Below are 24,435 nucleotides of genomic sequence, written 5' to 3' on the forward strand. Positions count from 1 at the left end.
AGAAGAAATATATTAAACCATACAAAAAGAAGACTTTTACAGCTAAAAAGTCAACATACATATCTTATCCCCTTCTCTTCTCTTTTATTCTATAAACCTTTATGTCTTAGTATTAAAATATTATTATTTTTATTCTACAAATGACTATACTCTATTTTTATGTAGTGAAATATCAAATGATATAAACCACATTAATAAACTGATTTTGTGATATCTTGATTTTTTTAAATAAAAAAAGTGTATCTTAGTTTTGTCTTATTTTTTTTTTTTAAATTATGGGTAGTACATCTCTGTCTCTAAGGTAGACATACCAGTGACATTCGAGATCCTGTTGTTACTAAGACTGTATACTTTCTTTTTTTTTTAAGATTTACATATTTATTTGAGGCTGGGAGGGGCAGAGGGAGAGAATCTTCAAGCAGACTCCCTCCTAAGTGTGGAGCAAAACATGAGGCTTGACCTTACCACCCATGAGATCATGACCTGAGCCAAAACCAGGAATAGGGTGCTCAACTGGCTGAGTCACCCAGGCACGCCCAAGACTGCATACTTTAGAACAGTGGTAATGGTCTTGCTCAACTTGTAAATAGGTGTTTCAGAGAAACAAAGATTTCTTGGCCAAATAAATTGGAAAAGATTTCATTTGACATTCCTAGAGTCTTGAAAGTTCTAAGAAGTTTTGCATTAAAGAATGTACTGCTCCTCACGCTATTTGCCTACTTGCTTTTGTCATGTTGCATCATCAGACATTTAGGGATTACTGTTAGATAAATTGAACTCAAAAATGAAGTATTTATGCCTTGTTTATTCTGAGATAACCACTATCCTTTTTGTGGGTTTTGGGTATCATTATTTATTTCACAGTTTAAAAAGCTTCTTAATAAGCTTTTGTTTAAAGCTTGAGTGCAGGGAGGGGAAGACAAGTTATTTATCTATATGTTAAGCACTTGTTCTTTATCAACCCAAGAAGGATATGAAAGAAGCTGAGGATGTACTCATTGGTTTTAAAATTCATTTAAAGAAATTAGGCTTCCATATGAACAAAATAAAGGGAGTTTATGAATGGCCACTTGGTATGACACAGGTTACTAAAGTAGAAGGAACTCAGAGAAGGGGAAGATTGGTCCTTTTTCAATATGAAGCAATACTATAGGAAGTAGAATTTGAGAACATTGAAGGCTAAATTAAAATTATGGGTAGGAAGATGAATAAGGAGGTATCTAAGAAGTCTAGGATTGCCAAGCAGCCATTTATGAATTTCTTCTAAGGGAGAAAAGGAGAAAAGAGAAAATCTCAACACATCTGTATGAAAATATAAAACAACATTTAAGAATCAGTACTTAGGAGCTCCTAGGTGGTTCAGTTGGTTTTAGCTCAGGTCATGATCTCAGGGTCATGAGATCAAGCCCACCGCCCCTCTGGGCTCCATGCCCAGCACAGAGTCTACTTGAGACTCTTTCTCACCCTCTCCCCCTGACTCTCATCTCCATGTGCACACTCACTCTCTCTCTCAAATAAATAAATCTTAAGAAAAAGAATCACTACTTAAAAGATCAATTAGTTAAAGTTACCTACTGATATACCTATTAGCATCCTTTTAGAATTGTAATGGCAGCATGGAAAAATTACTTTCTTTACATGGCCAAGTCATTATTTGATATTAATTCTTTATAGATTTATAATTGCAGTCCTTTTGCTTTCCTTTTTTATATCCTTAACACTTCACAACACAGTTCTTAACGTTCATGTTGGCTAAGAGCTTGCCATTACACAACCAGCAGCTCTTAATGTTATAACCTCTCTGATTGTAACAAAGCAAAAGTAAAAGAAAGTAAGAACTGAAAGGATACTAAGGATTGTTGGTCTGAAAGTTTTAAAATAGTATTATGTTCAGAAGCATTTAGAAAATACAAAGTAAGAAAACAGAATAAAAACTTAATATTTTCAAGATTTCAGTAAATCAAAGGATTTATTATTAATTTTGTCTGTTCCATAAATATTTATTTAGGTCTTAACTATATATAAGGTACCGTAGTACACAAAAGTGTGTTAGATACTGATCCTTTATTCAAGAAAATTGAATAGGAGGAATATTCACCCCAAAAAACTATCGTGAGTAGAGTTAGATCTCTTTCAGAGGAGGAAAAGAGAGAGAGAACTTTTGACTGGGAGAATTAGAGAAGGCTTCCTAGAGGGTGATTTGAGCTGGATTTTAAAGAATTAATGATATTTGGACCAACAAAGAGAACGTAAATACTCCCTCTCTATACTCCCTCTCTTATAAATGAGAGGGAGTATTGTATCAAAATGCAGAAGCAAGAAGGCACAGGTCCTATGCCAGCAGCATGTCAAGGTGAAGGATATCTAAAGATAGATGGAGGGGAAAAGTCTTCCTCTGCACAATTTGGTTGTAGTTATTTACCATATATAGTTATTTATAAATTATTTGTAAATTTTAAATATAGTTATTTACTGGTTTACACTATCTTCTGCTACTTTGAAATTGTTGCATCATTTAATCAGCACAGCAAATTGTACTATTCTGTTTTCAGAAACACTATACAAATATCCTGATTTACCAAGTTTTTTTCTTTTTAATTCTTTTAAAATAGGTTAAATTACATAATGTTTTTTTCAAATTACCATCCATCTATAAGAACTTCAGTGACAAAAATTCATGTTTTAAATTCTATATGTGTTAAAAAATAATCAGGATGGATTTGCATCAACAGCAGTTCATAGTTTAAAAAAAAAGTATAGAAGAATTTACAGGAAGGAGCAATTGAAAAAAAATGATAATATTTACCCTTTAAAAAGCAAAAGTACTTGGGTGATAAAATAGCCATCTTCACATAGTTGAAAAATTGTGATGGGAAGAAAGATTAATCAGATGATACTTAGATTTAAAATAGTGTTTCTCCAACCGTAGTGTATCTTGTTAAAGTGAAGCCCTGAATCAGCAGGTCTGGAGTGAAGATTCTGCATTTGTAACAGGTTTCTAGACGATGCTGATAATGCTGATCCAAGGACCTCATTTTTAATAGCAAGACTAATATGTAAGACTAACATGTGAAACTAGAAATAATAGTGAGAAATTAGAGGAAGACCCTATCAGTTCAGATAAGAAAGAAGTACATATCACTTCAGGCTATCAAATATAAAAATACTCTGCTTTTTTTTTTTTTTTTTTTTGAGAAATGAGTTTCTCTTTACCTTAAGTATTTAAAAAGGCTAGATAACCATCGGTGGTATTGAAGGGGGATTATTAAACGGGATATATTGGATTAGATGACTTCCTAGATCCCTTCTAGTTGTAAAATTCAGTAATCCTGTAATTCTGGAACAAGAATACTTAAACTATTTTTTTATTCATTTTCAACCTGAACTATGTTCTCATAGGAAATTTTTTTAATGTATTTAAGTTGTTTTTATATATAAAGATATTATTAAGAGAAGTTACTCTTAGTAATTTTTATAATTACATATGCAAAGGTCTTATAATCCCATCTCATGAGAACCAACATTTTGCTAAAGTTGGTCAAGTGATTTTCACCACTAATGTTATTTTGGTAAACATTCAATTACGGACAGTTTTTTAAAATGCAATAAAGCCAAATATTTTGTATTCAGATACATCTAAACTCTCATCTAATTAAATTGGGTGTCAGAGACCTTATGCAAAATTTAGTTTTTGGAGCTCAATAGTGAAATAATTTTAGTCAGTTGCTTACCTGATTTTAATCAATGTCTTCAATTGGAAAATGAGGTAATTGAGCTAAGTAGCTTCTAAAAGTTCCCTTTCAACTCTAAATTTCTCTTGTCGTATTCTTTTCATTGTGCTTCCTCATGAATCTTAAGGTCACACCATCAGAAACAACCAGATTTTGACTTTTTATCTCTTAAGACTTTTGGTCTTATTGCTATCCAAAGTTTACCTTCTTGTGAAAGTAGGAGTATCTGTTAAAACCCAAAATTCGTCTCAAATTTGAGATTTGTAGTAGAGTGTTTATCTGCAACAGTGGATATAAATTTGTTCTGATGCTCTTAACAGTTGCATTAAATTTTTTTCTAATTGTATAACTCTTATTTATTTGTATAAATAAGTCCTTATTTGTGGAATACTTATTCTATGGTGTGCTAATTGGTTTGAATAAGGTCTATACAGTCCAGAAACATCATCTACCTTTTGGTGAAGCAAACAATACTTGATATTGGTAAACAGACAATACTAATAAAACAGTGTAATAAATGCTGTGAAAGGGATCTCTTCAAGGTGCCATGGTAATACATAGAAGAATATTGAACTTAGGGACACCTGAGTGGCTCAGTTGGTTATGAGACTGATTTTGGCTCAGGTCATGATCTCAGAGTTGTTAGATCGAGCCCCACATGAGGCATTGAGCTGGGTATGGACCCTGCTTGAGATTCTCTCTCTCCCCCTCTCCTTCTGTCCCCACCACCAGTTCACACACCGGTTCATGCACCTGCCCACTGATGCACCTACTCCTTCGTGCACACGTGCATGCGCGTTCTCTCTCCCTGGGGAAAAAAAAAAAGCTGAACCTAACATGGGTAGGAAAGGGGATCTAATCAGAAGAGACTCCATGAGGAGATAATAGATGAGCTGAGCCACAAAGGATAAATACAAGTTAGCCAGATAGAGGTAGGAAGGATGGGCCAGGTTAATAGCAGTAAGCATGAGTAAAGGTATGGAGGCATAAAATAGTTGTGAAGATGTACTATTTTAAGTGTCAGTTAGGAAAAACAGTTAAAACTGTAATGTAGGCAGGTGTTTTATGCCAGCACAAAGATCTTGGCTTTGTTCCCTCTTGCTAGAGGAAGCACAGATGGGTTTTAACCTGGGTTTGACATAAATGTTTGTTTTTGAAGTACTCTGGGTTAGAAGGAATAAAACTGAACATAGGGGCAAAAGTGGACCAGTAATTAGGCAAGAGATAATCAAGGCCTAAACTGGTTTCCCACTACCCCAATATTCTACCACAGGATTCTAAATATGAGCCCTTCAGCCTCATACTCAGTCAGCCTATCTCCATTGTGACCCTCACTGTCACCAGCCTTGATCCCTGAGTCCTTATCTCCCAGGTTGTGTTTAATGTCAATTTTCTGTTACTTTCTTTTAGCTGGTAGAGAGTCCTGAAGAGGAATGCTTACTGATAGAACATTTCTATCTGAAATCCTTGAGGAATATTTTCATGCAGTAGCCTTTTTGTGCTTAATTTGATTTTGACAGAACTGGTATCTAGTATTTTTAGTACACTTTCTCCTTAGTTCTTGACTGACCTTTTAATGAATTGTAGGCATTAGTTTTAAGGGGTTTGTTTTTTTTTCTTTTAAAATATACATTTCAAGATTAAGAGCACTTTTAGCTATTAAATTACTGGTTTAAAAAAATCAAAATGTTAACAGATACATATTTATGAAGAAAAAGAGTAAACTATAATAGTAAATAGAAGATGAAAGTTCACCAGATGAAATCATTTTCTAAGTTTGAAAATACCGTAGAACTCTGACAGAAAACTTTTTTAGAGAATCAGAGGAAAAGTTACAGGGCAAATTTGCTCTGATAATAAAAAATGCTGAGGGATACCATCTGTGGTTTCCTTATCTTCAGGCAAGCTAAGTCAACAACTGATCTCAATTTTAAAATAGAATTTTCCCAAACACACTTAAAAACTATTCTAGGTTATAAAGGGCATAGAAAGATACAAAGCCTTTCTTTACCTTTTAATTCCAGATTGTTGGATTTTTCTCTTAGATAGGTTTCTCTTTTTATCCTGTTTCTCTTACCGTTATTAGCATAGCCAAATGGAACCAAAAGTATTAAAGATTGAATATGGAGGAGAGATCGGGGGCTATACTGAACCTATCAGTGAACAAGGAGGAAAAAAGAGTAAGACTTTTTCTTAAAAACTGATGTCTAAAGGAGGTGCCTGGGTGGCTCAGTTGGTTAAGCAGCTGCCTTTAGCTCAGGGCATGATCCCGGGGTCCTGAGATCAAGCCCCACTTTGGGCTCCCTACTCCAGGAAGCCTGCTTCTCCCTCTCACACCCCCCTTGCTTGTGTTCCCTCCCTCACTGTCTGTCTGTCTCTTTCTCTGTCTGTCAAATAAATAAATAAAATCTTTAAAAAAGAATGACTTCTGGGGGTAACAGGATAGTGGGTATTAAGGAGGGCACCTGTTGTGATGTGCACTGGGTGTTATACGTAACTAATGAATCATTGAACACCGCATCAAAAACTAATGATGTACTATACAGTGGCTAACTGAAAATAATTTTTAAAAAAATTAAAGAAGTAAAAATTTTAATTCTCTGGGAACAAAATGACTTCTATTTAATTTAAGACCATTTAACAATAATAGAGTCTTTGGTATTTATATTTTATATAAATAAAAGTGAATCACTTGATTTGTTTATAAATTATACATTGGTAATATGTAGGAAATCACTGAGCAGAACCATGGCACACTCAGGCAGTCAAATATTTATCAAACCTAAATAAAGTTCTCTAGTCAGTGGTTCTCAAGCATGGGTAAAGCTTTCCTTTTCTAGAAGGGGGAAAAAAGATATCAGAATGTCTGTGAAAGAAATTGTTTTCTCAAATGCTACCATCTCCCAGAGATTCTTTTGTGTCCCTCTCCTATGGGAATAGTATGAGCATACTGAATCTCTTCCGCTGCCACCTGAGTCCTGTTGAAACAGGAAATGTAGTGAACCCCTGAGAAAGTATTTTATAAATCAGAGTTGTATATCCAGTTTCAAATTTCATTCTTACATTACAGATTAAAGGAGGTAGGGCATGGAATATGACCGTGAACTATATTGGAAAAAAATCCATTGGATTTCATTTGAGTAGCACACTAGTGAGCTATATAGATGAGAAAGATTTTTCTTTTTTTACTGAAGTATAATATAAAATAAATAGGTCACGAGGCAGTAATACAGATGTTTAGGGAAGGAGAATGAAATAGAAAAGCCCCTCCAAAAAAGATTCCTACAGCTGGGTACGTTGTCAATATCACTGTTGATCTTGGGTTAAATTTTTACTATAAGTCAAAGATATAAAAAGAGATACATATATCCCCTTAACTACTTTTTCTTTCCAAGCAGCAGCATTTCAATAATTAGAGTAATTTGCAAAATAAAAATGTTACTAAAGAATGAGGAAGTCTGGGTATAAACCTATAAGAAAACAGTGTCCCACCTTGAGTTATCAAATACTTGAAGTATTAAAAAGAAAAAAAGACCCTTCTATAAACTTCTGTGCACTTTCCATATCAATTTTAAAGGCTGTTCTCAGGGTTTCATCCATACTTCTGACCTCTCAGTCCCAAAATCAGCTTATTTCCTCTGGCTCATTTTTTGCCTAATAGTTGGTTCTCTAATAATGGGTGGATAGAAGTATAATAGCTAAACCAAAAAAAATGTGTGGTGGTCCTGTTCTTCTCTGTGCTCTTAGACCAACTGCAGTATTCTAGAGGCCTTGATTAAAGGAGACAGACAAGTTGAATGTTTTCTAAGGGAAGTGACCAGCAAGAGGAAAGGATCCAAATGAACCAAAATATAACAGAAAAGAATTTAAAGGTAGAAACAGGTACATATTTTCACTCAGAAGACATATTCAAGGTCTTGTTCTACCACTTGCACTTATAACATTGGATGGGTCATTTTAACTCTCTGAACTTTGGTATCATTTGTAAAATGGAAATGTAATGCCTGTCTTCACCGCACATGATTATTGTGAAAATTAAATGAAATAGGATATATGAAAGCCCTGTTGTGAAATGTACTTTAAAAATATTAGAAATGATAATTATGTGGGGTGATATGTTAATTAGCTTGATTGTAGTTCACATTTCGCAATGTATACTTGAATCAAGTTGTAACACCTTAAACATACGTACAATTTTTAACTGTCAGTTTTACCTCAGTAAAACTGGGGGGAAAATGTAGGCTCCATGAGTGCAGACCCATGTAGGTTTTAAGTATGCAATAAATTTTGTTACAGGATGAAAGAAAATAAAATATTAGTGTATTAGTACTGCTTTGGGCGGAATATAAGTTTAGAGGAAATATAACACTTAAAATGTGCTTTTAGGGTTATCATGTGAAAGAGGACTTAGATTTGCCCTGAATGGCTCAAAAACAGAACTAAGGTTCTTAAGTAGAAGCTGCATGACCAAAAATTTCAGCTCAGTAGAAGATAATTCTGTATAATTTTTAGTATTTTTCAAACATAAGATGGTTTATTCTAAGAGGTGGAACACTCTCTATTCCTGGAGATGTTTATGTATACTCTTGGCTGAACCCAATAAAAGGATAAAAAGCACACTATAAATCACATTTTTTAAAAATCAACTAGATCACATTTAAGATCCTTTCCATCTCTATTATTTCATGATTATGAATACTCAGGTTTTTTCTGTTTCCTTGAATCTGTGTTCTTTATTACCTGTATTGTCAAGATTTTATTGTCCACATATTTAATTGTCTTTGTTCTGTCTTTGCAATCTTCTGGATTAATTTCTTAACACCATTTCTCTGTATTAATTAACATTATTTTTACTTTTGGAAAGGCTTCACTGTATATTCCATTTGTCTCTTCATGACCATCCCCTGTAATCATCAACCCATCTGATCCAATTTAAAAACCCCAATGCACTATTCCCTTTTCAGCATAGGTTGACATCTATACAGAACCTCAAGATAATCATATTTTTATCCTTTTACACCTAAAAATTTTAAGTCTCCATATACGTTTTAACGCGCAGAGTTGCCTCTCAGTCCAAAATTGCTTTTAGAAAAGTGAGTATTTTTGTAATAAGGAAGTTAAATTTTCTACTATTTTAACATATTTCCGATAATTGAGAAAGATGACAATGCCCTATTATAGTTGCCACTTGAACAGCACAGGTTTGAATTGCCTAAGATCCTCTTATACATATACTTTATACAGCATAGTATTATGAATGTATTTTCCTTATGATTTGCTAAAAACATTAGCTTACTTTATTACTTTATTACTTTATTGTAAAAATGAAGTATATAATAGAACATACAATATATGTATTAATTGACCATTTTCGTTATGTTATTTCAAAATTTATGGTAGTTCAGAAATGAGTTGTTCAGTATTTTTTTCTCTTAAACTTTTTAGGGAAAATAAGTAAATTATGTAATAAACATGATGGCAAAAAATCTTTAACTTGTTTCAGAGAAAATACTTTTATGTTACTTTAGAAGCATCTCCTGACAATAAAACAAATGAAATATAAATTAGAAATTGTATTTCTGCATAACAAGATAATGACATTTTTAGAATAGCTTATTCTATTCTAATTTTGGAAGTAATCCTGTTTCTACTCATCATTTAGGTTGGTCTCCTATACCATTATTCTGACTTATACTTTATGTCCTGCAGGGTTTTTTGGTTTTTTTGTTTGTTTCTTTCTTTCTTTTTTAAAAATTTTATTTATTTATTTGACAGGCAGAGATCACAAGTAGGCAGAGAGAGGAGGAAGCAGGCTCCCCGCTGAGCAGAGAGCCTGATAAATACCCTTCCTAGGTTACACTTTTGACACCACAAATCCCTTATAATAATGTAAACAAAATAACTTTTCACTAAAAGGAGAACTTGAGAGAGCCCGATACTGGGGACTCTATCCCAGGACCCATGATCCCAGGATCATGACCTGAGCCCAAGGCAGAGGCATTAACCCACTGAGCCACCCAGGTGCCCCTGTCCTGCAGTTTTTATGTAGCATGGATTTACAATCTCTGTTTTCATAAGATCTTAGAAAATGGTTTAAAATCTTTGTGTCTTCTATAGATTTTATATTTGTATTTGGTTGTTTGTGTGAAAACACATAGCCAACTTGCTGCTTTTGGTATATCCACAAAACCAACTTGCTTAAAACACTATATAGCTTCAAAGTAACTTTTGCTTTCTGTTTTTTGTAAATTATTTGTACCCCAGCTTATTTTTTTTCCTCTGAAAAGCCTTGCAGTGAGAGAATTTCTTTGTCTGGATGATCCACCAGGTCCATTTGATAGCCTAGAAGAAAGCAGGGTAAGTGCTGTATTATGTATCACATGGAAAGGGGAACAAATGATTCAGTACAATAACTACATTGTTTCTTGAATGGAATAGCAAACAGCAAAATATAATTTCAGACCATCATCGTTTTACACAGAAGACTTTTAATGTTTGAGTCAAAGATGTCTTTCATTGAAATACATGAACCTAGTTTAGTGAAAAAATAAAAGTTCATACGTGCCATGCCATCAATGAAGCTCTAAAATTAAATCTTGATTTTTTTCTTCTTTTACTGTTTGGAAGAAAAATCATCTGGAAATTTATTTTACTACATTTAAAAGTGCTATTTGTGTGCTGAGTTTTCTCCCATCTAAGAATCAAAGTAAAGAACCTACAATTAAAATCAAATAAAACTTACCTTCAGAAGTAGATGTTATTGTCTTGTTATCAATTCAACTCAAGCTTGACGCTCCTCAAATTACGCTAATTGACGTGTTAGAGTCGCCTTTTCTTGAAGCAGTTGGCTAGATTCACAAAACAGATTTGGTAATAATAGGTAGGATTTTATGCAAGTTTTCCCCCACCCCCAAATGTTCAATTGCATTTAAATGGAACAGATTTAATTGGTAGATATGTAATGTTTTCAGTTAAACTGAATCTGTTCTTTGTATTAGAGTAAATGCCATAGCTTTTTGGAAACAGCCTTATTGAAGTAAAAATTTCATCCATAAAATTAGCTATTTGCTCTTCCATTGCAAAAGTACGATTTAATAATTTTTAGTAAATTTTATAGAACTGTGCTACCATCACCATAATTCAGTTTTAGAAGTTCCCATCACCTTGAAAAAAAAATCCTGCAAGCCATTTTGCTGTCAGTCCAACATTCGCAGCACCAGACAACTACTGATCTGCTTTCAGTTTCTACAAATTTGCCTTTTCTGGTTATTTTCTATAAATAGAGTCATATTTTGTGCATGTGTGTGTGTATGTGTGTGTGTGTTTGTGATCAGTGTTCAGTATACATAATATTTTACAAATACAGTATGCATAACATAGTATACATTATATAATCTTTACATCTACTTTCACTTAGCATCATGTTTTTGAGGGTCAACCATTCATATTCTATAAATGTATAGAAGCAATACTTTTGTTGCTGAATGGTTTTTCATTGTTTGCATATACCATACTTCTTTTATTCAGTCACCAATTGGACATTTGAATAATTTCCAGTTATGTGCTATTTGAATAATGCTGCTGTGAACAGTCTCATAGAGGATTTGTGTGGACATTTGTCTTCATTTCTCTTGGATTGATCCCTAGAAATGGAACATTTGCTTATATGGCAAATTTTGTTTAACTTTTTAAAGTTACAAACTGTTTTTCTGAAGTAGCTATACTATTTTACATTCCCACCACAAGTGTATGAGAATTTCACTTTATCTACGTCCTCTTAAATGTGATTTTTCTGTCTTTTGGAGTATAGCCATTGTTGTTGGTATGTAATGGTATTTATTGTACTATAGTTTTAATCGGCATTTCCCTAATTTTTTATGTTGGTCACTTTTTTTTAATATGTTGATCACTTTTTTATGTGTTTTTTAGCCATTTATATGTTTCATGAATTGGCTATTTATGTCTTTTGCCTTTTTTTGTGTGTTTAGCTGTTATATTGAGTTGTAAGACTTCTTTATTTTGGATATAAGCCTCTTTATCAGATACCTGATTTGCAGATATTTTCTCCTGATCTCTATGTGTCTTTTCATCTTCTTAATGGTGTCTTTGAAGTACTAATATATTTAATTTTAATGAAGTTTATTTTATCATTCTTTTTTTAATGGCTTATGATGTTGTATCATTAAGACTCTTTACCCAGAGGTGCCTGGCTGTCTGAATCAGTAGAGCATCCAAGTCTTGATCTCAGGTCATGAGTTCAAGTTCCATGTTGGGGGGGGTTGTGGAACCCACTTTAAAAAAAAAAGAATTCCACCTAATACAGGTTAACAAAAGTTTTCTCCATTTTTTTCTAGAAGTTTTAAGTTTTAGCTCTTACATTTAGTCTATAATCCATTCTGACCTCATAGATATTTATAACATATGAGATAAGGGTTTTAAGTTCCTATGGATACCTCATTATGCCAGTACACTTTTTGTGTTGGTACCTTTATCAAAAATCAAATAAACATAAAGGAATGGGTTTGTTTCTGGACTCTTAATTCTCTTCCATTAACCCAGTTACCTATCCTTATGCCAGTACCATACAGTCTTGTTTATTATAGCTTTTTATGGTTACTGTTTACATAGTATATCTTTTTTATTCTTTTTCCCTTCAGTTTGTGTCTTTCAATCCAAGGTCTGTCTCTTGTATATAACAATATAACATATAGTTGAGTTTTGGTCTTTTGTTTAATCTGACATCTTTACCTTTTACATCTGCCATTTGCAGTTTATTTTTTTATCTGTCTTATCTGTTTTGGTCTTCTTCATCCTTTACTGCCTACTATTATGTGAAATACACATCTTTTATATGCCAGCTTGATTCCTGTATAGAAATTTTTACTTTTTTATTTTTTAACGGTTGTTCTAGGTATTACAGTATACATCTTAACAGTCTACTTCAGAGAAATAATTAATTCCAGGGAATCATAAACTTAGTTCCAGTACATCTTTTTGTCCCCTCTCCTTAATATTGCTATTAGTACATATTTTTTTTAAGTAAGCTCTAGGCCCAACATGGGGCTCAAACTCACAACCCTGAGATCAAGAGTCACATGCACCACTGACTGAGCCATTCAGACACCCCTATTATTTATTATATATTTTAAATCTGTGTGTCATAAACCCAGTAATATAGTATAATAATTATTTCTTTATATAGTCTTCTCTTATAAAGAAATTAAGAGAAGAAATGAGAAAAATATGTTACAAACTTTTATATTTGTGCATATATTTACTATTTCTAGCCCTCTGGCATTTTGTTTGGAATTATTGTACATTTATTGATTAATTTTGAAGAGCAAAGTCATTATAGAATTCATTCCTTGCTGTGTATTGGTATTATCATCTGATATCACATTCTTTCAGCTTCAATGCCTTCCTTCCCTTAGTAGTTTTTGTAAGGCAGGTCTGATGGCAACAAATTCTCAGCCTTTGTTTATTTGGGAAAGTTCATTATGAAGGATGTCTTATTGGTGGTTTTTTTTTTTTCTTTTACTCCTTTGTGTCATTCTTTTTTCTGGCTTCCGTTGTTTCTGATGAAAAATCAGCCTTTAATTATATTGTTCCCATGGACATGATGAGCCATTCTGCCCTTGCTACTTTCAAGAATTTTTTTCTTTGACTTTCAGCAGTTTGATTATGATATATCAAGGTATTTATCAAAATTTGGCTTCATTGAGCTTCTTGGATTCAGTAGATTAGTACTGTACATCAGACTTAGGAAGTGGTTGGCCATTATTTCTTCAAATAATTTTTCAGTCCTTTCCTCTTAGCCTTCTTCTGGGATTCCCATTAGCCATATATTTGTATACTTCTCATTGTACTACGTGTTTCTGAAGTGTTGTTCATTTTATTTCCAATCATTTTTCCTCTGTTCTTCAGGCTGAATAATTTCTGCTGATCTATGTTCAAGCTCACTGACTCATTTTTCTGTCATTTGAAATCTGCCATTGAACTCCTCTTGTTAATTTTTCACTTCAGCTGTTGTGCTTTTCAACTCCAGCATTTCTATTTGCTTTTACATTATAATAATTATTCTGTTTCTTTATTGAGTCCATACTGTGATAATTAATTACTGTGGCTTTATAATTTTTGTAACTGGCAAGACAAGATTTCCCTTCCTTGTTCTTCTTCAAAATTGACCATTTGTTTTTCCGTATGAATTTTAGAACCAACTTGTGAGTTTCATAAAAGATCCTGGGGCATTTTGTTTGGAATTATTGTACATTTATTGATTAATTTTGAAGAGCAGAGTCATTATAGACTTCAGTCTTCCTATCAATAAGATCGTTGCTTTAAGTCTTGTTTAAAAGTCTTCAATACAGGTTAAATTTTTTCCTTGGGACACCTGGGTGGCTCAGTGGGTTAGAGCCTCTGCCTTCAGCTCGGGTTGTGATCTCAGGGTCCTGGGATCAAGCCCCGCATCGGGCTCTCTGCTCAGCAGTGAGCCTGCTTCCTCCCCTCTTTCTCTCTGCCTGCCTCTCTGCCTACTTGTGATCTGTCTGTCAAATAAATAAATAAAATCTTGGGGCGCCTGGGTGGCTCAGTGGGTTAAGCCGCTGCCTTCGGCTCAGGTCATGATCTCAGGGTCCTGGGATCGAGTCCCGCATCGGGCTCTCTGCTCAGCGGAGAGCCTGCTTCCCTTCCTCTCTCTCTGCCTGCCTCTCTTGTGATTTCTCTCTGTCAAATAAATAAAATAAATAAATAAATAAATAAATAAATAAATAAAATCTTAAAATTTAAAAAAAGGTTAAATTTTTTCCTAAAACCTTTAGGGAAAGCTGTAGAATTTATTATTTGGGGTTTTTTTAATCATAATTGGTATTTTTATTATTTTTTAAAGATTTTATTTGACAGAGAGAGAAAGCACTCAAGTAAGGGAGCGGCAGGCAGAGAGAGAAACAGCATCCCCACTGAGCAAGGAGCCCAGTGGGGGCTCTATCCCAGGACTGCAGGATCATGACCTGAGCCAAAGGCAGACCATCAACAACTGAGACACCCAGGGCCCCTACTATATTCTAATTTATTACTGTTGTATTATTGTTTTCTATATATTTTATATGTTATACTTTGGTGAAATCTCTCATTAGTTTGTAGATCCTTTTAAGTTTTCTGTGTAGGTAATCATATCTCCTGAAATACTACAGTTACAGTTTTTCTGTTTTAATCCTTAATACTTTTCACTCTATTTTCATAATTTTTTGTGCTACCTGGGATCTTTAGAGTAAATAGAAGCAGTTATGGCAAACATCCTTTTGCTCTGTTTCTAACTTTAAAGGAAATGATTCTGTGTGTCACCTGTAAAACAACCTGAGTCTGATATTTTCTTTAGTTTGTTTAGTAGTTGTATGGGTAGATTTTTAACAACTGACTATCTTTAATGAATACCGTTTATTCACATTGTGTGATTTTTTTTTAGGGCTCAATTTTGGTGTTTTGTTTTTTTTTTTAAAAAAAATGGGCAATTCATACAGATTTTAAAATACATTGATATAAGGCATTTTCTCTGATTTTTTGAAAATCTCTTAACGTATCTTTAATTACCAAAAGCAGTATATTGAATTCACTCATAATGGTTGGTTGTTAAAAAAATTTCTTTGGAATTCTGTAGTTGAAATATCCGTAATGAATCATTCCTTTTATATTATGTAGTGACTCATTTTGTGCCTAATGTTTGCCACTTGAAACGTTTTGCTCTGAGATTAATAAAGCTATACTTTTTGTAGGGAAGAAAGAGCAGATTTGCCTGTTGCCTGATAAGTATTTATCTATCTTTATATTTAAAATGTGTTTCTTGGGGCACCTGGGTTGTTCATTTGGTTAAGAGTATGCCTTCGGCTCAGGTCATGATATCGGGGTCCTGGGATTAAGTCCCATGTTAGAGTCTCTACTCAGCGGGGAATCTGCTTCTCCCTCTGTACTCTCCCTCTCTCTCTCTCTTTCTCAAATAAATAAATAAATAATCTTAAAAAAAAAAAAGTGTGTTTCTTGTCAGCATCATAGAGGTATTTTTGGTTTTTGATGCAAACAGAAGAATCTGTTTTTTAAATGGCAAGTTTATTGTGATGTGTCAGTAATTACCAATATATATGTATTTATTTCTGCCATTTTATTTTGTGCCTTTTGTTTACCTTGCTTTTTCTCCTTTCCTTCCTTTTATATAGTTAATGAGTTTTCTTTCCTCCCTCTTTCCCTCTACTCCTGGCTTCTAAGCTCTGTATTCACTTTTATTTAATGGCCATATATTGTTTTCATCAAATAATTTAGAAGCGAGTTGTTTACAGCCTCCCCAAAGTGAGCCAGTACTTCCTTTAATTACCTGCATACTGGCACTTCCTTTCCTCACCATTCTAAGTTCTTTTGTCTCACTCTTTCCACTGGGGCTCAGTTAATTGCTCTTAAAATACACCATTTAATAGCTCTTTCAGTGAATGTGTGTTGGTAATATTTAGGTCTTTAATGTCTGAAATTTTTTCAATCTTGCTTTCATTCTTGAAGTATGATTTAACTGGGCCTAGAATTCCACCTTGATAGTCCTCCTCAGTTCTTTGAGGTCTTTTCCCCTGCCTTTGCTGTAGACCACTGCTGTGAAATATCTATTTTCAGTTCATTGTTGTCCCTTTCTAGTAAACTCTTTTTTCTCCGTAGTGTTTTAGAGACCTTCTCTTTGATTTTAACATTTGCAGTTTTACCATCTTATGTGTGGGTGGTGTTTATTTTTGTCTTCCTTCCCAGTTCTATTCCTTGGGATGCATTATTCTTCCCAAGTTTGAAAATGCTAATATTTAATCAGTTCTGAAAATTTTCTGCTGTTTTCTCACTGAATATTGCTTCTCATTCTCTCTGTTCTCTATTTTAGGCCAATTTATAAATATGTGTGTTAGTTATTTTCCTTTTCCATCTGTCTTAACCTTTCATGTTATGTCTCCATCTCCGCGTGCTTCATTCTTCAATGAATAAATTCTGTAATTTTCTTAGTTCTAGCTTCCAGTTTACTCTGTTGTCTTCAGACAGGATTATTCTACTGTTTGATACTTCCATTAAGATCTTAATAATATTGGGATGCCTGAGTGGCACAGTGGGTTGGGCCTCTGCCTTTGGCTCAGGTCATGATCTCAGGATCCTGGGATGGAGTCCCACATCAGGGTCTCTACTCGGCAGGGTGCCTGCTTCCTCCTCTCTCTCTGCCTGCTTCTCTGCCTACTTGTGATCTCTCTCTGTCAAATAAACAAATAAAATCTTTAAAAAAAAAAATCTTAATAATATTGACTATACTTGTCATGTCTTGACATTCTATTGTTTTGTCTCAGGTATACCTGATTTTTTTTAGTAGTGGCTTTTAAAAAATATTTTCCAGTCATTTTACATGTTCTTCTCTTATGGTCTTTATCTTGTAATATGCTATCTGAAGTTTATGGAATTCTAATCCTCTTTTCAGTGGATGATACCCAAGTGTGTTTTGTAATTTACGTTATAAATTTGCCTCGATTAGAACCTTGTCTCCAGGAACACTGAACAGCCAAACTTGAGGGTATATCCTTCCATAGAAGTTTGTTTTATTCTGCAGGCATACCTTGAGTATCATTGATCCTGGACCATTTTTTATGCTAATTTCAAAGCTTGGGTATTTCTGACTGTGAATAGTATAAATTCAAACCAAAACATGAGGCATTGGCCCATAGTTACGGATTCTTCAGGGAAGACTTTACCTCTCCCATGTAGAGGCCAAGATGAGACACACAATCTTCCTTGATGTATTCCAATGTTGATGAGTGACTTTTATTAATGGCTTTGCTCTTTAGAGTCCTTACTTTATTCCTGAGTATCTGATTTTTTGTCACTAGCCCTTAAAATGTGTCTGATTCATTTCTTATCCCATCTTGGTGTTAAAAGTTCAAAGTTACCAAAAGCAACCTCTCCTCACTCCTTTATCACTCATTACCCAAAGCTATGTTAGTACAGATGCTGGTGGTACTTGTTTTCATTTCTCTTCGTTTTTTTTCCCTGAGACTTACCTCTGTTTCTTGCCTCCATAGCTGTTTTAAAAAGTTAGATTTTTAGCTAGGTATTTTATAGCCAGAAGCCTTAGTTTGTCTGGTCACCCGTACTATCATCTATGGAAGTTATGTGTGGTTCATTTATTTTGTTTTTCTCTGTGTTCCTATGTTCTGTTTGCATGATAGTTGAACACTGTCCAGTTTTTTTCATATGTACCCAGATTTTTAAATATGGGTGTGTTTATAACGTTCATCTTATGTCATTAGGTAAAAAAAATAAGCCACAGAATGATATATATTATATACTTCCACCTATATAAAGATAAATATCTGAGAAACTGAAAATAATTCAGTTGGGTGGAACATGGGTTATGTAGAGGACCAGAGGAAAGGTAAATACAGCAAGCTATGAAGTTGGGGTAAAAGGGATATGTCACATCATAAGGTACTTCATTTGCCAACGTATATTTGGCCTTATTATTTAGGCAGTATTAAATCATAGGTAACATGATCAAATGTATTTTTTTAAATATTTTATTTATTTGACAGAGAGAAATCACAACTAGGCAGAGAGGCAGGCAGAGAGAGAGGAGGAAGCAGGCTCCCTGCTAAGCAGAGAGCCTGATGCGGGGCTCGATCCCAGAACCCTGGGATCATGACCTGAGCTGAAGGCAGAGGCTTTAACCCACTGAACCACCCAGGCGCCCCGATCAAATGTATTTTTAAGAAAGTCAACTGTATGGTGACTAACATAACACAATTAAAAAAAAAAAAGCCAACTTAGATTGCCAAAGTAAACATAGATGAGCCAATTAGTTTACTGGTGTTATAGTTTGGTTAAGAACTGAAGACTGTAGAAATGAGAAAAAAATGACAAAAACATAAGAAGTGTTGATGAGGCAGTAGGGAATGAGGGTAAGGGAAAGGTGGAAAAACTGGGTTATCTTTGGGCCATAGAAATTAGGGGAATGGAGTGATTAAGATGCCTGCTTGATGACTTTAATGATGAGATGGTAGAATAGATACCCTATTTGACTTGCCATTGGTACATCTAATTGAAGAGATATATGAATCATATATCTGGTCAGCAGGTATATGAATGATGTCTGTGCACTCAGGAAATGTTGAGGGCTGGAGATTAATAACAACAAACCCACTAGAAGTTGATAGTATAGTAGAGGTGAGAGCTGAAGTCTTAACAGTAAGTGCAGTTGCCCAGGAATGACACATAGAGCAAGAGAATACATAACCAAGGGCAAAACTCTGATGAATGGCCACATGCAAAGAACAGATAAAAAGCTAAGAAGTAGCTGTCCAAGTTAAGATGCAAACCATAAAGTTTCATGGAGGCCAATGAAAGAGATTCCATTAAACTTTAAAAAAAAAAAAATTAAGTCAACAGTGACATGCAGTGAAGTCATTAAAACAACACTTTGGATTTGACAATTAGAAGGTCATTGTTTGCCTTTCCCTGGGCATAGTTGGTAGAGAAAAAGAGTGAAATTCCTCTAATTTAATTATTTTAGAAGTAAATGGGGGGCTAAATTTGGGTGATATAAACCTTTTGTGATAAATTTTTTCATTTTGAAAGGAAGGAGGTGAGTTAATAGCTAGATAGACTCATGATTAAGAGGGAGGTGATGATTTTTCTTTATAGAGAAATTTTTAGGGCTTACTTAATCAACTTCAGTCAAGTTTATTAAGGAAATTTAGGGTCCACTGGAGACGGAAAGGTTGAAAATTTAAGACAAAGTGTATGTGGTTGAACACGCTTCCAGAGGAGGAAGAGTAAGTAGATAAGATAACTTAAAGAGTCTCATGTTCTTAAGGAAAAGAACAGGATGTGAAAGTAGCTGGGATTCAGGGAGTCAGTGATTTTTTTTTCCCCCTGATACAGTAATCAAGATCATCTGCTGGGTTTGGAATCAGCAATAGTAACACACTATAGGGGACTTACCAGGGGTCAAGTTATAAAACAGGACAGGGAGTGATAGATAACTAGGAATAATTAAAAGAATTGATCAGTAATGCTGAAAGCCTCATCAAAATAAGTGACCCACATTTTTTTCATGACATCATTTTTTATGGTAGAACGATTTTGTTTGTTTTAATCTTTATTTCAGCAGTGTTTAGTATCCCGGGTATGAAGGATAACATGTCAATTTTGAATGAATCTGGGAAAAGGAGAAGCAAGAGAAAAACAATGTTGAAAAAAGAACCCAACATTGTTTTGGTGTTGTGGAGGAGGTTGTTACAATAGTATTGCTGCTAAGCTAATACGAACGAATAGTCAGTTTTTCAAAAAAGTATATTCATCTAGGACTAGGCAAAAATAGATGAAGGAGAACAGAAACTTAAAACTTGGTCATTTTTTCCCCCAGTTCTATTCTAGAGGGTTATCACATACTCATTTCAAGCACTGTGGCTTACTAATTAACAATTCTCAAGAAAGGGGACCTGTAGTTAGAAGTCCCGCTGGTAGGTGGCAGATAGCAAGATAGCAGAGACCGAAAAATATGAGGAAAGAGAACTAATTGTTGGGGCTGCATACATATTATTTTGATTATGTTCTTTAACTCCTCAAATAAATGCTCTTGAGGAAGATACTGCATAAGTAATTTTTTTTCTGAATTTTTTGTTTGTTTTTAAGGCTTTCTGTGAAACTTTAGAAGAGACAAACTACCGTTTTCAAAAAGAACTACTTGAAAAACAAAAAGAGGTGGAATCACTGAAGAAACTGCTGCATGAAAAGCAACTTCATATAGAAACTCTAGAGAGCAGAATCAGGTGTATTGTGATATTTACGCCTTACTCATTAAACTCTTAATACTCTGGGCTAAATGCCCTTTGTATTTTAGTATGATTTAGGAAATTTCTGATTCCAGAAGTCTTAGACTCTTGGTGTAATTCCTTACAGATTGGGAAAATTGCCTTTTGATAATTATTTAGGAGGTTGAACATTTGAAGGATGGGAAACATCAGAAATACAAGTCTCTAGCTGTTCAAGATAAACATTATTCATTTTAGCCTGTTTAAATGGTATCTTTGTTTCTAGGCATTTCTACCAACTTTTCACATATGAAAGTTGTAGTTTGTGTTCTTGTCAGCATATATTGAATTGACATTAAAATCATTTTACATATTATATTTACATATTTACATACTATATTTACATGATATGATATTAATTATATATATTATTATAAAATACATATTATATTAATTATAAATACTAGTTTCTCTGTTGACTCCCAGAGTCAGCAATTTATTAGCTATATTAAGAATAGCTAAAGACTACTAAAGTTATGTGATTTACAAAAATAAACTAATACATACTTTATTTGTAGAAAATAACTTGTTGCTCTAATTTACTTTCAGAGCATTGTCTTTAGAACCTGAAGAGTCATTGCACGCATCAGCAACAGAAGGTGGACACATCCCAAAGGTGGAGTTCTCCTCACTTGAGGTTGATCAAGAGGTTTTGCATGAGGAATCTAGGTAAATAATATTTGGCTTATTATGGCCTAATTATCTGATTAATTAGAGGGGAAATAGTAATACTCTATCAAGTTGTTTTTTTTATGAACTCAGTGTTATTATATCATGAATCTGCTGAGCAAATAAAGAAAGACTATTCGATATTCTAGGCTGTCCCTAAAAATGAATCTTTGACATCTAGGCTGTAAATTATTACTTACTTTGAAGATATGTCTAAATTACCTATTCAGTTAATTCATTAATTTTATTAAGTTTAACAAATTAATCTCCCTGTCTTTTCCCGTTCAAAAAGTGGGATACTATAATAGCAACAAGCCTGCCTACCTAACAGGAGTGATGAAGATAGTATATTTGAAGGCACATAGAATATTTATTACTCATAAATCCAAAGTCATTATAAATACTTTAGTGGTAGCAGCTAAGCTGTAATTATGAGAACAAATTTATGTTGGTAAAGGTCATTATAAATTGGATTTTTTGTGATAAATGGTAGTTGGGAGAGCTGAAAGACTCAAAAATATCTCCATAGATGTTGTCTGGTAATAACAACTTAAAAATATAAAATTTCTTGGGGCACCTGGGTGGCTCAGTCCATTAAGCGGCCGCTCTTGGCTCAGGTCATGATCCCAGAGTCCTGGAATCAAGCCCCGCGTTGGGCTCCCTGCTTGTTGGGAGCCTGCTTCTCCCTCTCCCACTACCCCTGCTTGTGGTCTCTCTCTCTCTCTGCGTCAAATAAATACATAAAATCGTTAAATATATATATATATATATATATATATATATATATATGGGGGGTGTGTAATTTCTGATCAAATATTTAAATATTCTTTTCCATTAAATATTTTCACATTAATATTTAAATAATCTTTCCATTAGATAAAAAAATTTTAAAGGTGATAGTGAAGTGAAATCGCATGTTTCTAATCTCTTTGTTGATATGTTTCTCTTTTCTTGCAGAACTGATGGTAAGCCATGCTTAAGTTTCAATGAACCTGAAAATTCTGTATCAGACATAGAAGTTGCAGAAGTGGCATACAATGCTGAAGAAGACTAATACATGACAAGCAGTTCCTTCCATGTATATGTTGCAGCAAATTTAGAATAGAGTGGCAAATATTTAAAAAGAAAAAAAGAGTGAAGCATTTACAGAAAACAGAAAGATTGCACATGTATAAAGTTTACATAAAGAAAAGTTTTTTAAGTTATTGGGATAAGAAATGTATTCACTGCTGCTTTAAATTGTCTTTTATCCAACCTTGTATTTAATACACTAAAAAAAAAAATTTAGTTTGAGTTCTGTTATCAAGACTCAATTCTTAAATAATGTGCAAAAATTATTTTGGTATTTTGCCAATATATTGCTCCAAAGTAATGTGTGTGTGCACACTCTTGTGTGTATGCGTGCGTGTTTGAGTTTGTGTTTAAAATGCCAATTTTATCAGTTAAATGGACATTAAATGCATGTTACTATCTGGTTGATATACTTCTTTGTATCTATGACATGATATATTTTCATTATCGTTTAAATCAGGGTAAAGATGAATTAAGTTTTAAATATCAATACATTTACCATCTGTAAATAAAAAATTGCCTGTTACTGCTATTTAAAAAGAAGAAAACTTTCTAATACCAAAGGAAAACTATTTGAAAGAGCTATAATAAAATAACATAGCTAAAGTGATAAAATAGCCTTGATTTTAAAAGCTGATACATTATCAGAATACTATAATAAGTATCCTAGTTTATTATAAGTTGTACTTGTTTATTTTCCACATAATCTTTATCTTAAATCTCTACCTATAGAATCAGTGAGTTTTCCTCTTTCAGAATACTACCTCTTTTTGCTAATCAAGGTATACTCTTTTGAAAATAAAGATTCTAGGCAAGTAGGGAGTTATAAAAAAAATTACAAAATAAAAAGCCATATATACTATAAAGTTCCTTAACTACATTGACTCCTGGGATTGCATTTTTATTCTGTATATGTGAATATGTTGCTATAATATATTAAGGCTGATTTTCCTTTTAATATATTTAGCCAAGTGATGCACTTTATGATAATTAAACTCCTTTGTGCCAAGTTTAATTGGTGAATTTCTTTAATAAGTGGAGTTAGGAAAAAGAATTATGTAGTGCCTTCACTATTTGACTTTTTACACCAGTCTGCTAGGGTCTGTGAGTCAGCTTTATGAAAAAGTGTTTCTTTCAGATTGGCTTATAGTTGTCCAAAGTGCCTTGTTTCATTTTTACAATATGAAGTTACTCATTTATTTTCTATTTCCAGTGCTTTGCATATTGCTGTTAATAAGTGTTGTGATCGTGCTAGCATTTTGAAATACTGCTCAGTATATTGAACTGCATGTGCTTTCTAAAAGCTGAGGGAAACTTACTGGGGAAATAGAATAACCATCTCCAGTTTTGTTTTCTTCACTATCTAAAAGTTTATCAGTATCTTAATGTACATACTAAAATGTCGTTGTTTAATATCCTAGTTACATAGATTAAGAGATCAAGTGGCTGTTGTTAACTTTTGATCTAAAAAGGACACTGTTTCTTACAAAGTACCAAAAAATTTAAAAGCCTTTGTCAAAATGCACAACTATGTTCTGTCTCAGAATATTTTCCACAAAGTACAGCAGAAGTTTGTTTACTATCCTGGGAGAGAGACAGGAAGAATATAATAAACTATTCTCTTTGTAGAATATTTCAAAATATTCTAGGCTTAAAAGGTTTAAAAAGAACAATCATTTAAATTAATGTCATTTTCAGTCTAATGATAAGATGATCTTTGCTAAATCCCAGGTGTTATAATGCTACATACATGTCTGTTTTACAGTGAACCATACACTTCTGAATCTGGCTTTTCAGAAGATTGTAAAGTTTGGGATGGGTGAAGAAAAACTTATTAATTAGACAAACCACTATTTATATTTAGAATTTACTCTTTTTACTTTTATGATGCATTTTATTCCTATTATTGTATTTGTTTAATAAATTATTTTCTCAGTACAGCAGTAGCTATGTTGTTTAGATCTTGAATAGTGTTTCTCCCCTTCCATTTCAGTGTTCTCTCTGTCCCTTACAATTATTGTAAATGTAATTATACTTAACTGCTCCATTTCACAGATATGGAATGAGTTTATGATTATTTTTTAGGTTTACTCTTC

At 33.5% G+C, this 24,435-nt stretch overlaps 1 protein-coding gene across 4 annotated transcripts in view; it reads left to right on the forward strand.

Annotated features, from left to right (window-relative positions):
- The window catches only part of SNX16 (sorting nexin 16), a 39,721-nt gene extending 15,541 nt beyond the window's left edge, over positions 1-24,180 (forward strand). For all 4 annotated transcript variants that reach the window (XM_045978200.1, XM_045978194.1, XM_045978214.1 and 1 more), the window contains 4 exons: positions 10,019-10,088; positions 20,421-20,557; positions 21,149-21,268; positions 22,226-24,180. In XM_045978200.1, the coding sequence (XP_045834156.1) occupies positions 10,019-10,088; positions 20,421-20,557; positions 21,149-21,268; positions 22,226-22,322 (424 nt within the window). In that variant the 3' untranslated portion in view covers positions 22,323-24,180. The remainder of the gene's footprint in view (positions 1-10,018; positions 10,089-20,420; positions 20,558-21,148; positions 21,269-22,225) is intronic.
- The last annotated feature ends 255 nt before the right edge of the window (positions 24,181-24,435 follow it).

This window comes from Meles meles, chromosome 1, assembly GCF_922984935.1.
Source record: "Meles meles chromosome 1, mMelMel3.1 paternal haplotype, whole genome shotgun sequence".
Taxonomy (NCBI): Eukaryota; Metazoa; Chordata; class Mammalia; order Carnivora; family Mustelidae; genus Meles; species Meles meles.